At 43.4% G+C, this 15070-nt stretch overlaps 2 protein-coding genes across 2 annotated transcripts; one reads left to right on the top strand and one right to left on the bottom strand.

Moving 5' to 3' along the window:
- LOC139290424 (discoidin, CUB and LCCL domain-containing protein 1) lies at window positions 1-10866 on the top strand. Its single transcript, XM_070912201.1, has 15 exons — window positions 1-103; window positions 2874-3095; window positions 3771-3908; window positions 5035-5086; window positions 5174-5246; window positions 5356-5489; window positions 5622-5659; window positions 5938-6099; window positions 6433-6545; window positions 6676-6850; window positions 6972-7064; window positions 7263-7356; window positions 7708-7745; window positions 7829-7939; window positions 9871-10866. The coding sequence occupies exons 1-15, from the start codon at window positions 1-3 to the stop codon at window positions 10272-10274; spliced, it is 1950 nt and encodes a 649-aa protein (XP_070768302.1). The 3' UTR covers window positions 10275-10866.
- A 1088-nt stretch (window positions 10867-11954) lies between these two features.
- On the bottom strand, window positions 11955-13984 carry LOC139290189 (zinc finger protein 497). The gene is made up of 3 exons (XM_070911883.1): window positions 13958-13984; window positions 13549-13816; window positions 11955-13456 (listed from the first exon to the last, which is right to left on the bottom strand). The coding sequence occupies exons 1-3, from the start codon at window positions 13982-13984 to the stop codon at window positions 11955-11957; spliced, it is 1797 nt and encodes a 598-aa protein (XP_070767984.1).
- Window positions 13985-15070: the final 1086 nt, after the last annotated feature.

The following is a 15070-nucleotide window of genomic DNA, read 5'->3' as shown; positions in this document are numbered from 1 at the left end:
ATGCTTGCAAAGTGTGAAAACATCCGGGATGCTGTGAAGTCGCTTATTACCGGTTTCTGGATCACTTTTAGCGTCTGTTCCGTAGGTGTTCACGGCCAGGAGGGTAAGAAAAAGCCCATTTGATAAGATAAAGAATGTGACGCGATAGTTTATTTCAAACATCTTGTTAGCCTACTGCTACTACTAAGTTACTACTATTCCTGGTCTCGAGCAGCTAAAAACAGATGTATTGCTAATTTATTTTATGTTTTTGTATGTAGTGACATGGCATTGGCAGAAGTGCGACAAGCACCAATGACCAACAGGCTTTAAAACATCCTTTGCAGCCTTCCTAAGCTATAGCTTGACTATAGTCACTATCATACAAAAGTCCTGATGTCGTTTACTAAACTTTACATCAGCAACATCAGCTGATTTCACTATTAACTGTAGGCTTGTTTTCTGTAATGCACAAGTCCTGACATGTTCTGCTGTCAATTCTAATAACTGATAATAATTATTATTAGTCTACCTACACTGTATGTGTTTAGGTAAGTGGCAAAATACTGTATTTCCAGTTGAAGTCGGTGCAAAGGTCGACCATGTGATGTCATGGTAGCATTCTTTACATACTCTTCCCTTGTGCCTACTACAACCTACAGATGCCAGCTATCAGCTTACCTTTCCCACAGGTTTTTTTCAAAACGGCAGTGAAGTCCATGTATGAATCACAACGATCATACATATACACAGACATACTGAACAAACAATTTACTTCCCCTCAGACTGTGACTGTAACACTCAGCCATACCACAAATCTTTTTTGTTGTCTTTGTCTGTCTCTGGGGCTTTGGTTTCCTCACATCGGAAGATGATTAAGTCCAGGGTCAATTACTTATTCTGAATCACATTGTACTTTCTGGCAAGCATGCAAAGAGCTTTGGTTGGGCCAGGGATTGGAGGGGGGAAACATTTCAGCCTCGGTGTTGTAACGTTGTGATTGACACACAAGACAGGATAAGGCAACGTAGTGACAGGTAGCACAGGTGAGCATCCTGTATGCTAGTGTGGACCTGTAAGGACCTGCCAGCAAAGCCTCAAGAGGAAAACAATGTAGCTGGACTGCTTTTGATTGACTGTCTGCTATCCTGCCACCCAGTTCGACTTCGAGTTTTCTGTAATTCCAAATTTTCTAAGCTGGTCAGAACAAAGCTGAGCACACATCCCTTTTCTGTATGAAACTAGAAACAGACTGGCCTGGAGACAGACTGTAGGTGAAAGGGTTCAGTGAACAGGGGAAGATTATCGGCCACCCAGAACTTCCCCAGCCTTGCAGCCTCTGTGGCCTCCCACCGGAAGGTGACAGATCCACGCTCTGTTGCCCACGGTTACAGTGTGTCACTGTGGCATTTCCAGGGAATCCTTGGGGGACTTGAGGAGGGGCAATAACATCCAATGGTTTATGGTATTGGGAGCTGAAGAGCTGTCGGGAAGTAGGGGGAACGGCTAGTGTGATGCAGGATGTGTGTGACACAGGGTTATTCTCCTGTTTCCCCTCAACAAATCTCCACAAGCCTTATATGGAAGACAAGGACCGGGATGATGTGTAGGCTTAGATGGACCCTGGTGCCCTTTTTTCAAGTTTTGACCATTCTTGGAACACGTCACCACTTGACATTTTGGTTGTAGGTTTTGAGCCTGCCACCCCCACAGCACTTATCTCTGTGTGACCACTGTGGGAATTGACTCATTTATTTTCAGCGACCCGCAGGGATGGTAGACGATCTAAATATTTGTGTTTTACGTTCCAGTTAAAGTGTTAGTCACAGCAACCGCAGGTCAGAGGATGTAATGAATCAACATTCAAGAAAATATTATTCATAAGGGAAGTAATGCGTAAATGAAAAAAAAAAAAAAGCTTTTGATCCATTTTCTTGCTTTTTCAGAACAGCCTCTGTTTATATACAGTTCAAAGTACAGATTTTGTATTCAATCTTAGAAGAGTATCTTATGCAATATATCCAGTGACTTTGGAGCTCAATACACAACACCGGCAGTCGTGTCATCTCACAGTTATGATCAGAAGAGTATAAACACGCCTTGGTCTGCTGTGCATGTTCGGAAGAGACTTATTACTCATCTGTCCTGAATTAGTGCACTAACAAAGCCCTTGATATTCTGTGTATGGAATTAATGACGAAACTGTCTGCGGTTATGTGTTTCTGGCTTTACTTAAGCTTGAGGTGCTCAGCTGATAACTCTCCGTCTGGCACAGATGTGTTAGAATTGAATTAGTTTTATTATTTTGATATCCATCAGCTGTGTGAGAAGTAAATATTTCCTGTTAGTGAGTGCCTGTAAGCAGGATTGACAGGACACTGAACAACTGATACGAATATGCGATCAGTCAATTAGTCGATTAATCAATTAGTTAATAAATGATGAGTGGGAAAAAATGTGATAATGGGTTAATTTTCTTTTAAGTCGTGCTAATAAAAAAAATCCAATAAATCAGTAGTTCCAGTTTGTTAGATGTGAATATTTGCTGGTTTCTTTAGTCTTATATAATATTCAACTGAACACCTTTTGGAAAATTGAGTCTGTTACGATCATTATTTAAATTAAAAACTATTTTAAAATAACCTTTGCTACTGTCAAATTTTCAGCCAACTCTGAAAAACTGAAAATGTTTCAATTCTCATAAAGACATCTATTTTGTGAAAAATGATTGAGTGGCATACAACATGACGACAACGACAACAACTCTTTTCTTTAATTCCAGCAGTTATTTTCTAAGCGCCTCTTCATTAGCAAGTTGAAATGAAACTGTCCCTAAACATGTCCTAATGTTGGATTTGAACTTGTGAACAGCCTCCTTATTGTACTTATTTCAGGTAATGGCTGTGGACATACAGTGCTGGGCACAGAGTCGGGCACGCTTGCCTCTCAGAACTATCCAGGCACCTACCCCAGTAACACCTGGTGTAAGTGGAGGCTTCGGGTGCCAGAGGGGCGCACGCTGCAACTGCTGTTTGGGGATTTTGACATTGAGAGCAGTCCAGGCTGCAGCAATGGCTCTCTTGTGATCACAAACAAGAACGGGGAACCCAGTCTGGGTAAGCTGCTTGTTCACCGCTGCTGGAAAACAGTGTGTGTTTATTAAATACATCTCACGTTGATCATTACAGAAGTGCTCTTGTGTCTCCTGTATCTGACTTCAGACTTTTCTGAAATACTGGCTGATAGACTTTTTATGTTCCACGTCATTACTGACGTTCTCTCAGCCATGATGGTGGAATGCATACCGTTCCATTGACACACTGACAGAAGAGGCAAACCCAATTTCGTAACAGACACATGCACATCTTCCAACCGGGTGTATAAAGTTGTGTCTTGAGGGCATAGAAATTTGACAACACACCAAAATTAAATTGAGAGCTTCAGGAGATAAAAGTTTCCTGTTAGGCTACCCTTTTGTGTTTATTATCGGATTCCACAGAGCCTATATTTTGTTGTCTCTGATGTGGAGGTGTTCTTAGATGCAGTTTGTCCATGAGACAGTCTACACAGTTGTAGGTATGGGATACAAACATGGCAGCACTAGTAGGGTGAGACTGACTTAAAATCATCAACATCTGTTGATATACGCTGACAAAGGAACAGACAGATATTCCACTATTCAAGAATGTAATTAGCTGTTTGTGCAGGCATCTGTTTATGTTATGTATCGGGAAAGCAACGTGTATTTATGTGCTTTTACAAATGTAGTTTGTTGGTGTGCGTGCTCACAGGTCCAGTGTGTGGGAAGCTTGATGCATCACAGAAGAATGTGACACTTGAAAGCAATGAAGTGACAATAACCTTCAAGTCAGGCCCACACCGCTCTGGACGAGGGTTTCTACTGTCCTATGCCACAGACCAGTATCCAGGTATGATGTTTGTAACCGGTTACTGTTTGTGAATTGCTTACATGATTATAATAAAGTATATGAATGTTGTTCAGTCATTACTATTGTGTTGTTAATATAGCTGCAGCATGTAGAGCACATAGCTCTGCATATACATATGCCTGATTCGTAGTTTGAATTGAATTTCTAATCATTTACAAGTTTAAACTGGTGTAATTTTAACACCAACGTCTGTGTGAATATTTGCCCTTGTGAATGTGCACTTGTGTGTCGGTGTGTATGTGCGGTTGTGAGTGAATGAGTCACTTCTTATTGGCATTCATCCTCCATCGCTATCTTTGCTCTGGCGTGTTTGCTCAGAAAGCCGGAGTCGGACTCCTTCTCTCAGACTGAATGGAGTGAGGCCTCAGGCTTCAGTCTGTTGCTTGGAGTGGCTGGGTTTTCTTTTTCACCCCCCCCCCCATCGTCCATTAACCACTGCAAGCCCACTACCCTCCCATGTTTGTTGCAACCCAGAGGCTGTTGATCTAGCAAGTCCACATATTTGAACTCTCTCTACCAATGTAGCAACATGTTGTAGCATGTGTACATGTAAACTTATTTAGGGATTGAAATCCAAATGTAATCTTTCTGGATAGATTCAATAACAAAATGATACAAAGGTTAAGGTTCTCCGTGTGTATAATTTTAATAACCACGTGGACTTGTTTGGCCTGAATGCTAGTCTATACTTAATTTCCTTTTCTCTAGATGAAGTCATCCGCACTGTACAGCATGTATCATAGTTTCCTGTTTTTTACTGAGTTGTTTATGAAATCTGGCAGTGTCTGGAGCTAAGCCCATGTTCAGACATACAAACCACTGTCTGTTAATTGTGATCACACGAGGACCATTCACTGTACTCGTGAACTGTGACAATGTCACAGTAACAAAGGCCTTAGTCACATCAACAGGGATGACCGCTCATCCCCTAATATAGCACACTTAGAGCATGTCCCACACAGAATCTGTTTGTGTGTGGTTGAGTGAATGGTGGGGGGCGGGGGGTATTATGTAAGCTGGGTCCCAAACCAAGTCCACCAATACATACTATTTAAGAAAATTTTTGTTCATTTTGATATATCTCTTGTCTGTTTTGCTGTTACAGATCTCATTTCTTGTTTACAACGAGGATCTCATTTTAGCTTGCTGCATTTGAAGTAAGTGGTTGACCTCCACGTTTCCCATTATAGAATCAGTTTCATTGGAACTATGTGTTTCTCACGCGTTACTCTGCTGTTTCCCAGAGTGTACTGCCCTGCTGGATGTAAGAATATCACAGGGGACGTTTGGGGCAACTCTGAGCAGGGTTACAGAGATGTAAGTAAACCACGTTTCGTTTGGCCAAGATGTGTTTTTTTTACTTCTGAGCACAAGTTGTTAATTGAATTCATGTCTGAAAGAGCGCCACATGTCCCCTCTGCTGCAGACCTCAGTCCTGTGCAAGTCTGCAGTCCATGCTGGAGCTGCATCTGACAGTCTGGGAGGTCATGTCACTCTGAATCGTGGGAGGAGTCTTACACTCTATGAATCCACCTTTGCCAATGGAATCCTCTCAAAAATGTGTGTCTGCTGTTATTGTATCCAAAATGAGAGATCACATCAATGTCACAGTGGCTGTTGTTGAGCTCAAATTTAGTTTATATTTGATTTTTTTGTGGATATACTGACTTTTTACCTGTCCTCTTTTGACAGGGGATCACTCTCTGAGAAGAAGCTGCTCTTCAGCAAAGGTACGATTTATCACTACATGTTGTAAGCAACTTTCAAAGGGCATACCCAGTGTTTTTACATGTTTTAATCCACTACAAGTAACACATTATTTACATTCCTGCTGTCCACCACTCAAGACATGCTGTAGTATTTTAGGATTGTTGCAGTTCATCACAGTGAACATGAATCTGCAAAAAATGGTCAGCAGTACAGTATACATGATTTGTAGTCAAGTGGTTAATGTTGCTGTATACAAAACATGTTCATTGGTCCGTCCTTTCCTCTGGTTCCCGAACAGAATGCAACAATATCCTGAGTGTTTCGGGTTTGAACGCCTCATCTTTCTGGGATAAGAACAGAAACATGGACTCTAGCCAAGAGTTCCTACCCTGGGCAGCAGACGGTAATGATCCGAGCCCGTGGGTGGAGCTGGAGCTGCGTGATAGAAGCACTATCACAGGTAAAGATGTCAGGGTTAGAATTTGTGTGTAAAATGTGCTTATTTAAAAACATTTTTAATATACTTTAATGTAGCTGTTTAAAGCATAAGTGTGGTGGAAGGGAAGTATTGAGAGCTGGCTGTCTTTTGTCTTTTCAAGGGATTTGTTGACAATGAGAAGACTAGAATACCACCAGACTTATCCTTTAAATGTTTAACTTGGCTAAAATTGAACAATTCAACATTCAACAAAATGTCTTAGTTTTTAAATTTTTTACAGTGTATTAAGTGAAACCACTTTCCTCACGTCTCAAATGTTGAACTTAAAAAATGTTATGCTCTGTTTTCTTTCAGGAATAATAACAACGGGATCAAACGAGTTCTACATAGAATCCTTCATTCTTCTTTTCAGCAAGGACAGAAAGATGTGGAAACTTTACAAAGGCGCTCTCAGCAAAGACAAAAATGTATGCATTGTACTGTAGTCACTGATATTTCTTACTGAGGCACCGACAGAGCTGATGTGGCAGCTGAGTTTATTCTGTGGGCTTCCTGGTGTTCTCTGTGAATAAGTGACTCTGTTGTTACGGCCCCCAGGTGTTTCAGGCCTTTACTGACGGCCACCTCAGGGTCCTCAACAGTCTTTTCCCTCCTGTGGTGGCTCGGTTCGTCCGGCTACAGCCGCTGAGCTGGCATGGCAGAGCTTCAGCTCAGGTCCAAGTCCTGGGCTGTCCTGTTGCCAAGGTCACGCCAAGGTCACGCTCACCCGCTGGTGGGTATTCTCACTACTCATCCAAAATAAACTTAATCTGTTACTATGATCTGTCCAGCAGTGTGAAGACATGTCTGTACTCCTGATGTTATGATGCCCTGTCCTGCTGCTTGTCCAACAGAATCTCCACCCATCAAAGTTAACATGGGAACACCACGGCCTGGCCCCACTCCTACCCCCACAGAGGGCCCAGTGTTAGTGGAGACAAGACTGAGTGTGTAGTTGTATCACCTTCCAGTTTCACATGTGTACAATGAGAACTAATACCAGTCTATTTTAGGAAGAACACGTGCCAAATCAGTAAAAACAAATGTAACACATCCTTCTCTCACATTCAACATTGTGTGCATTGCAATAAACTGCATTCCTTCCTCACAACTGTTTACTTACTCAGACACTTACTGTCCTGCAGGTTCTAGTCAGCCAGTAATAGTGGCAGTGGGAGTGGTCCTGGCGCTGTTAATGTGCGGCAGTTGTTTGTTGGCTGGAGTCTGGTGGAAGCGAAGGTGCTGTGTTTTAATACTGTTGAACTTTTCAGAGTGTGTATTAAATATTTATGTACATTAAAAGCTATTACTTTATTTGTGCGTATAAGTACTTAAGGTGACTGGCAGAGATACAGAGGTTGATTATGATTAAGGCTGCATCTTATTTTCACTATTGATTCATTTGCTGATTATTTTTTTCGGTTAATTGAAATTAAAAAAATATTTTTTGCCTGAGAAATGACTGAAGCTATTTATATTTTTTTGTTGACCGATTAATCGACAGCTCTAGTGGTGATGCTCCAGCGGTCGTAGCACACTTCAGTCTGCACAATACTTTAATGCTTTGTGTTCATCTCCTTCACCATATAGGAAAAAAGATTCACAAATGAAGTACTCCTTACCCAAAGGTAAGTCAAGTGCTCTCTGACCATTTTCCAGTATTTTTCAGTCTTCTGTTAAAACGCCTCTGACTGTGTGTTTGTGTGTCAAGTAGGTTGTCAGAGTTTCCAGGCAAAGAGTCTCCCCTGCCCACAGTCAGAGCTTATCTCCTACCCTCTGGAGCGAAATGTCCATGATGCTCTACCTAGCCCTCCTCTTAATGGTGAGAAATATTTTATGACGTTTTACTTTTTTTTGACAGAGCACTGTTGCACCTTAGTTTTACTGCTGTTATTATCAGCTGCCGCCTCTTTGCTAGCCTTTTTATTGCCGATTCAGAGTTTACTGGCGATCTCAAGTTGTGAGCTCTGCCTTCCCTCCTCCAAATTTCCTGCTCTAACAGTCTCTGGCTTCAGTGGTCAGTTTGAGGAGCTCATGCCAGGCCTGACAGGCAAACAGCTCTCTCCACGGGCTGTCCATTCTTTCCCCCGGCTCAGCCCATCACCCAGTCGCAGTATAAACATTCCTTTCTTTGGTCCACGGAGCCTCTCTGAAAGAGACCCTTTAATTGGAGCTCGATGAAGGGCGCTGAGCCTACTCCCCCCCCACCACCACCACCACCACCAGTCCCCCTCTCTGCCTCCCCCATCCCCTCCCCCAGCGAGGGGGCCCTTCACTGAGAGGTCCAGTGATAAACAGGACAGAGGGTCAAAGCTAAGACAATCAAAGCCCTCACTAAAGCCTGTCTAATTAAAATAGCTCTGGCTCTGAGGCTCCCTGTGGGCTCTTGAGTAAGGTCTAGGCCTCCCACACCACAGCCTCTTCTGCGGGGGTGAAGAGTAGTGTCTGGTCGGATCTGAGTGCTGCACTGTCTGCCCCGTCCCTGTGATTATAGGAGACATTGTTGGTGGCCAAGCAGCTCATGCAGGGGCTCAATATTGGCCTGGTATGAGACTGCTATTGAGTAGAAAAGAAGCATTTCCCAGAAATTGCAGCGTGAGATGCAAATAAGCAATTGATCCTTAAGAGTTTTACCCATTAGTGAAAGGATGCTGCCATGCAGTACAGCTAATGTTTTCATACCGATTTAATGACGTTTTTGCACCAACATGTTTTATAGTTCATAAAATGCCTAATACTTCCTTCCCATGTTGGCTGATCCTGATGCTGATGTGCATTTTGTAAGAGACTTCTGACATGCCTGTTTGAAAGGTGCTTAGAGGTTCATTCTTGACCTTGGAAAGACAAAAAAAATCCCAAGCTCAAGGTTCAATTGCTTTAGCTATCCCGAAGCTTTCACAGGCTGTGAGATATAGCCGATTAGTTTGGGAATAGCTGAGTAACGGTACTTTAAGGTAATTAAATGGTTTAAAGATTATACTTTAATCCTGGTTAATTTAACAGTTATATTAGATGGCATTGATGGATTGAAGGATACTTTTATTTACAGGGGAAACAGTGATATACAAAATGAGTGTAACAAGTTGTAGTTATATGATAAAATGCTAATTCAAAAATATAATTACAGCCAAGAGTTAAAATGTTAAAATGATAAGGTAACAAATGAATGATAAAAAGAATCAAAGATATCAGTTAAAACAGCTGAATGTAGCTGGTAATGTTTCAGAGATTGAGGCAAACTGCAAGAGTTTTCTGAAGGTTAATCCATCTTTAAAGGAGTAGTTCGACATTTTGGGAAATGTGCTTATTTCTTTTCTTGGAGAGAGTTGGATGAGAAAATTGATACCACTGTCATGCTTGTGTTAGCTTAGCACAAAGACTGGAAAAGGGGGGAAACAGCTAGCCAGGCTCTGGCCAACAGTAACAAAATCTGCCTACCAGCACTTTTACAACTCTCTAATTAACACATTATTTCTTGTTTGTTTAATCCATACAAAAACGTTAGTGTAAAGACGACTATTCGCTGCTTTACGAGGGGTCATTATTTCTTGGCGGGGACCAGTAAGTTCCTGGAGTCACCACGGGTTGCCTGGTAACTGCTCAGAGCTGACAGTACCTACAGACATACTGCCAAATATATATGTGTTGATGATTTTAGCTGATACCCATAACAAAATCTGATGCATCTCAAATTAATAGAAATACAATCTCATACCAGTTTTGACTCATTTTTCAATGTTTTCATCATTCCAGACTATGCCGAGCCTGCTGTTGCATCTATTGGACAGAAGGTTGGGTCAACATTTAGACCCTCCTCAGCCGAGGGCTACACCACCCCCTTTACCTTCAACCATTATGACACTCCTGGCAACCTGCCAGAGTATGCCGAGCCTCTCCCCCCAGAGCCCGAGTATGCTACCCCATTCAGTGAGCAGCCTTCTGAGTCACATGGACCTCCTTTACCAGCACCCACCGCTAGTACTAGGGTGACCTCCAGCCGCGCACAGTATGACTGCCCCTCACACAGGATGCTATCCAATGGCTACTGCACTCCTGCTCTACATGCAAATGGCCCAAGACCAGTCAGTGTGGTCTATGCAGAGCCCAAGTCTTGTGACTCTTTACTACAGAAGCACACATATGAGGAGCCTTTGTGAACACAGCAAGCTCAGACATGGAGAAAAAAAAAAAAAGACTCCTGAGCTACAATGTGTGTTGGGACCAGGGGACCACTTGGGGTGAGCTCAAGTGCTGGACAGGGTTGTCCAGAGTGTACTAATGCTGACAGAGCTGACTTTCCAGGGAGTGATGTACCCAAAGTTGAGAAGTCACTTTGGACCACTATGCATTTATACTCAGTGCACAACGATCTGAGAGCCATATGGACGCAAATATTTTCTTCCAGGAAGTATGTAGATGTACAGTGGAAATATCCTGTGATGCACAAAGAAAATGCAGGTTCAGTCGTGTCTCAGAGATACAGTTTATTGATGGAATGATTAATCACAAGCTGCACTTTCAAAAAAACACATACAGCAATGTATGCTTCAGACTATTTAACAGGTTAATGCAAAAAGAAAAAAAAAGTGGATTGAATATGTTACTTGTCTTCACAATGTATAATTTCAACATGTTTTGTTAAAAAAGAAGCACTATACATGGTACACTGTAACAAAGTGGCTAAGATTGTTGCTATGAATATGTATTACCACTAGGTGGCTCTCTTGAGCTTTAAACATCTAACAACAATGGATCGTGTAATTATTGGTCTGCTGGTTGTCATTCCTCAAATAACTGTTGTCCATTTCTAACATACATAGTAAAGCAACAAACAAACATTGGTTTAAAATAAATACTTGGATTAAAGCGTAACACAGAAAGGCACAACAGGCAAAGTGATGTCAAGACACACATACCTCAACCAAACTCTAGAGCTGTGTGTGTGTGTGTGTGTGTGTGTGTGTGTGTGTGTGTATCACAACACAAACCATAACATTAAAAAACAATTCCAGTATGTGGCCGCCTTGTTATTTGTACAGCAACTTTCCCACAGGTGAGTAACATTTAAAGAATTAAGTAAAATTAAATTATTCCCTACTTTATTTATTCATTTATTTTACTTAATTTTGTATGCCATGCAAAGTTCATTGGATTTTCTTTGTATGGGAAGCAAAGGTATTAAACAAATTAAATTACGAAAGAACTTAATTTAAATAAACTGATCACCTTCGGGTGAAAATACAAAAGAAGAAGAAAATACAAGATAGAAAATTGTACTTTTTCCTATTACAAGGCATGTTGTATAATAAGGGTCTGGTGGCAGTGGTAGTCCTCAATTACATCTGAACATTTTACTAAAAAAATTTAATTTTCTACGAATGCTTTGACAAGCTATGTGGTGTCACATTTAGCGATATCTTCCACTGCTGAATAAGGCACAATAAAACAACTGCATTAAGAAAAATACTTTAGAAGTTGGTGTGTGACTGCAGCAGCCTGTATCGTTGATGAATCTGCACAAACGGGCAACTGGATTCCTCACTGATAAAAAATGTCAACCAATCTGAAGTATGAACTTCCATTAAATCATGAATCAAAAAGCCTTCTGTTGTGAAAACAGGCAGGATTTAGTTTCTGAATATAATATATACATAATCTCACTGTGAAATCCTTTAAGGTGTTACAAAGTCGTAATTGAAACACTTAATTTCAGTTTGTATAATAGCTTAAAAAGAAGTAGTGCAATATTATAGGCTTTCCAAATTTATATTTCACACGTAATTTCAACGCTACGTAGTCTGGTGTTCAGCCTGTTGTAATGTACCGATAACATCCATTCACTCTCCACTGTTATCACAGACCCTGTCGTTTGTGCTCTTTGTGCTCCTCTGCGCCTCCTCCTCCTCTCTCCCCTCAGAGGAGTAGTGCATCTGAGTCTGGTGTCTGTTCCTGGACGGGGCATCCTTAAATCGCAGGCCACAGTCTTCACACGCATACAGAAGCCCCTGTCTGTAACTGCTTGGATTTGCTCCCTCTGACTGAGATTTGCTCTCATTACCTCCAAGCAGATGAGCAGGAGAATCTCTGGAGTTTGCAGCTGTACGTGAGTTGTTATCCGGGCTGTTGGGTGTGTTTGGCCCTACGCCGGCTGGAGGAAAAGTCCTGGGACGCCCGGGCGGATAACCACGGCCTGCTGGTCCCCGAGATGCACCCCCAGCTCCAGTTTCTCCGGCATGTTCGGGGGCCAGACCGTGGACTGTGCGGTAGTGGAAGCGGATCCCGGAGCGGTTGGAGAAGCCCTTCCCACAGAGGCTGCAGATGAAGGGCCTCTCTCCTGTGTGGATGCGGGTATGGATCTTGAGAGCTCCAGACTGGGTGAAACATTTGTCACACTGGCTGCAGCGGTAGGGCTTCTCTCCTGTGTGGGTCCTCTGATGGGCCCGGACCCCTGCCAGATGGGGAAACCCCCTGCCGCAAAATCCACAAGAATATGGCCTTTCACCTGTGTGAATGCGCCTGTGGATCTTCAGAGCCCCCGACTGGCTGAAACTCTTCCCGCAGTCGGAGCAGGAGTACGGCCGGGCACCAGTGTGCACATTCAGGTGGATGCGGAGGTTGCTGTGCGAGTTGAAGGCCCTGCCGCACTCTGTGCAGAGGAAGCCGGATGGTTTGTGGGCGTGCTCAGAGCGCTGGTGCTGCAGCAACTGGGATGGTCTGGAAAAGGAGGCAGAGCAGTGCATACAGGGATGTAGCGACAACATGGTCGCAACCACCCTACTACCTCTATCCTCTTGAGTGTGTGTTTGTCTGTGCTGGTGGTGGCACACCTGAGTACAGGTAGGACAGGAGCGCTGGCAAGACAAGCAGGGAAAAGGGCCAGAGATCTGCGGAGCGTGAGAGCTGGCAAGCTGCGGGCAGTGTAAGCAAGAGCTAATAGGACAATGGTGGTGATGAAAATGATGATGGGCATGGGTGTGAGAGAATGGGGAGTCTGTGCCGCCTTCTTGGTGGCTCAGTATCTGCGTGCAGGTTTGAAGGCTGCGGTGGCAGCACAAGCAGGGAAACATGGAGAGGTGCGACAAGGAGCCTGAGGACGCTCTGGAAGGGGGAGTGTCCGAGTTCCGGGTCCCTCCGTCTGCCTCCTCCCTCTGTGGCCGGCTGGACGGCCTGGTCTCTAGTTCAGATGTGGTGGTGCTGCTTGGTTCAGTGTCCGGTAAGTGGTGGCATACTGCATCTGAGCGTGGCGGCGAGGACAAAGATTGTCTGGGTTTCAAAGTCTCAAAGGAAGGTGGAGAAGTGGAGTAAGGGCAGCCGGGGCAGGTGCAGGCAAAATGCACATCTAGGCATAAAAGAAACATGAATTACAATGAAATGAAAACTAAGAATTTGTGCAAGATAAAGATGGAAACAATCCTTATTTTGACCTCGAACCTTCTCTCCTGTCTCTGGCCTCTCCCTTCCTCTGGAGCTGTCGGCCTGGCTCTGCCTCTGACTTGTCCTGGGCAGGTCGACGTTGTTGTAGGGGTCCAAGTGAAGCACCTTTGAACCCCAGAGCCTCGCCGCCACCAGCAGCAGCAGCAGCAGCAGCAGCCACGCCCCATGCTGCGTTTAGCACATCTGGCGGATCCTTCGAGGTGTTTCCAGATGTGATAAGGTCACCGATGAACTGATGCATCTCCATCCAGGAGCACTGACCATGCTGCAAGAAGCACAGGGCATAGTAGCAGAGTCTGAATGCATTTGGTGTGTGAATAAACAAAAGTCATGACTTCAGCTGAAAACACTGGTTCCTCTCATAATCGCCTAATTGAAACGACGCTGTCGCCTAACAGTTACTTACAATGTCGCTACTCTTGTCTTTGTCCATAAACGCTCGTGTTGTCGCCGCACCGACGGCGTTATGTCAACGATTTCAATATGTCAGACACTGGGGCTCAAAACAATGAATGCACATGTTCTTTATGACATTAGATCTCTACTGTAGCCTACTGCCGTTAACACATCTCGTCACCTCGCAGTCTTTGTATTTCCGGGTTATTTAATCACGTGACAAGAGTTGTGTACCCCCCCTTTTCACTTAACCAAATATAATATTCACTTGAATAATATAACAACATGTGTAAACGAAGGGTCGCGGCGAGATTTCTTTTGAGGACTTATTTTGCTTGTTGCAGACACTGCAGAGAGGAGAGATGCTGCTGTTATTGCTCATTACTCCTTTCAAAAAGCCGAGCTCCGACAGTAAACAGCCGCTGCACCACTGGAGCACAGTGAGCACAGCTGAAGCTGCTCTGCCTGGCTGTGCTAGTTGAAGCTGTGGCTGTGGACCTGGTTACTGCGAGGGGACGCAAAAGTAGTCCTCAAAAAAATCCTCGCCCTGATCCTTGAGGGGGGGGGGGGGGGGGGGCGTACATACAGCGGGGGAAATAAGTATTGAACGCGTCAACATTTTTCTCAGTAAATATATTTCTGATGGGGCTATTGACATGAAATTTTCACCTGATGTCCGTAACAACCCAAGTAATCCACACATACAAAGAAATGCAATAAGTAATACAAATAAGTCCATCAATTAAATTATGTGTAATAAAGTGAAATGACACGGGGAATAAATATTGAACACATGGAGAAAAGGAGGTGCAAAAAGGCATGGGAAGCCAAGAAACCAGCTGAAATCTGTCAGTATTTAGGAAGCAATCCTGTAGCCGTTTCTGAGTGTTCCTGTTTTAAAAGAGCTCTACACATACATGGGTCATTGTAGTACTTTTTAAATGGACTAGTTTTACACTGTCAGTACTGTCATTCTCTACAGATGTAGCTAACAAGGCAAACGTGTATGGTCTCTCTCATGCAAAACACACACACACACACACACACACACACAAGACAGTCAATTAAGAATAAATACTGATGTCAACAAGATATTAACTGATCTTGCATCAAGGACAAATGT

The sequence above is a fragment of the Enoplosus armatus genome, chromosome 9 (genome assembly GCF_043641665.1).
Source record: "Enoplosus armatus isolate fEnoArm2 chromosome 9, fEnoArm2.hap1, whole genome shotgun sequence".
Lineage (NCBI taxonomy): Eukaryota > Metazoa > Chordata > Actinopteri > Centrarchiformes > Enoplosidae > Enoplosus > Enoplosus armatus.
This window is presented reverse-complemented; position numbering and strand designations above follow the sequence as displayed.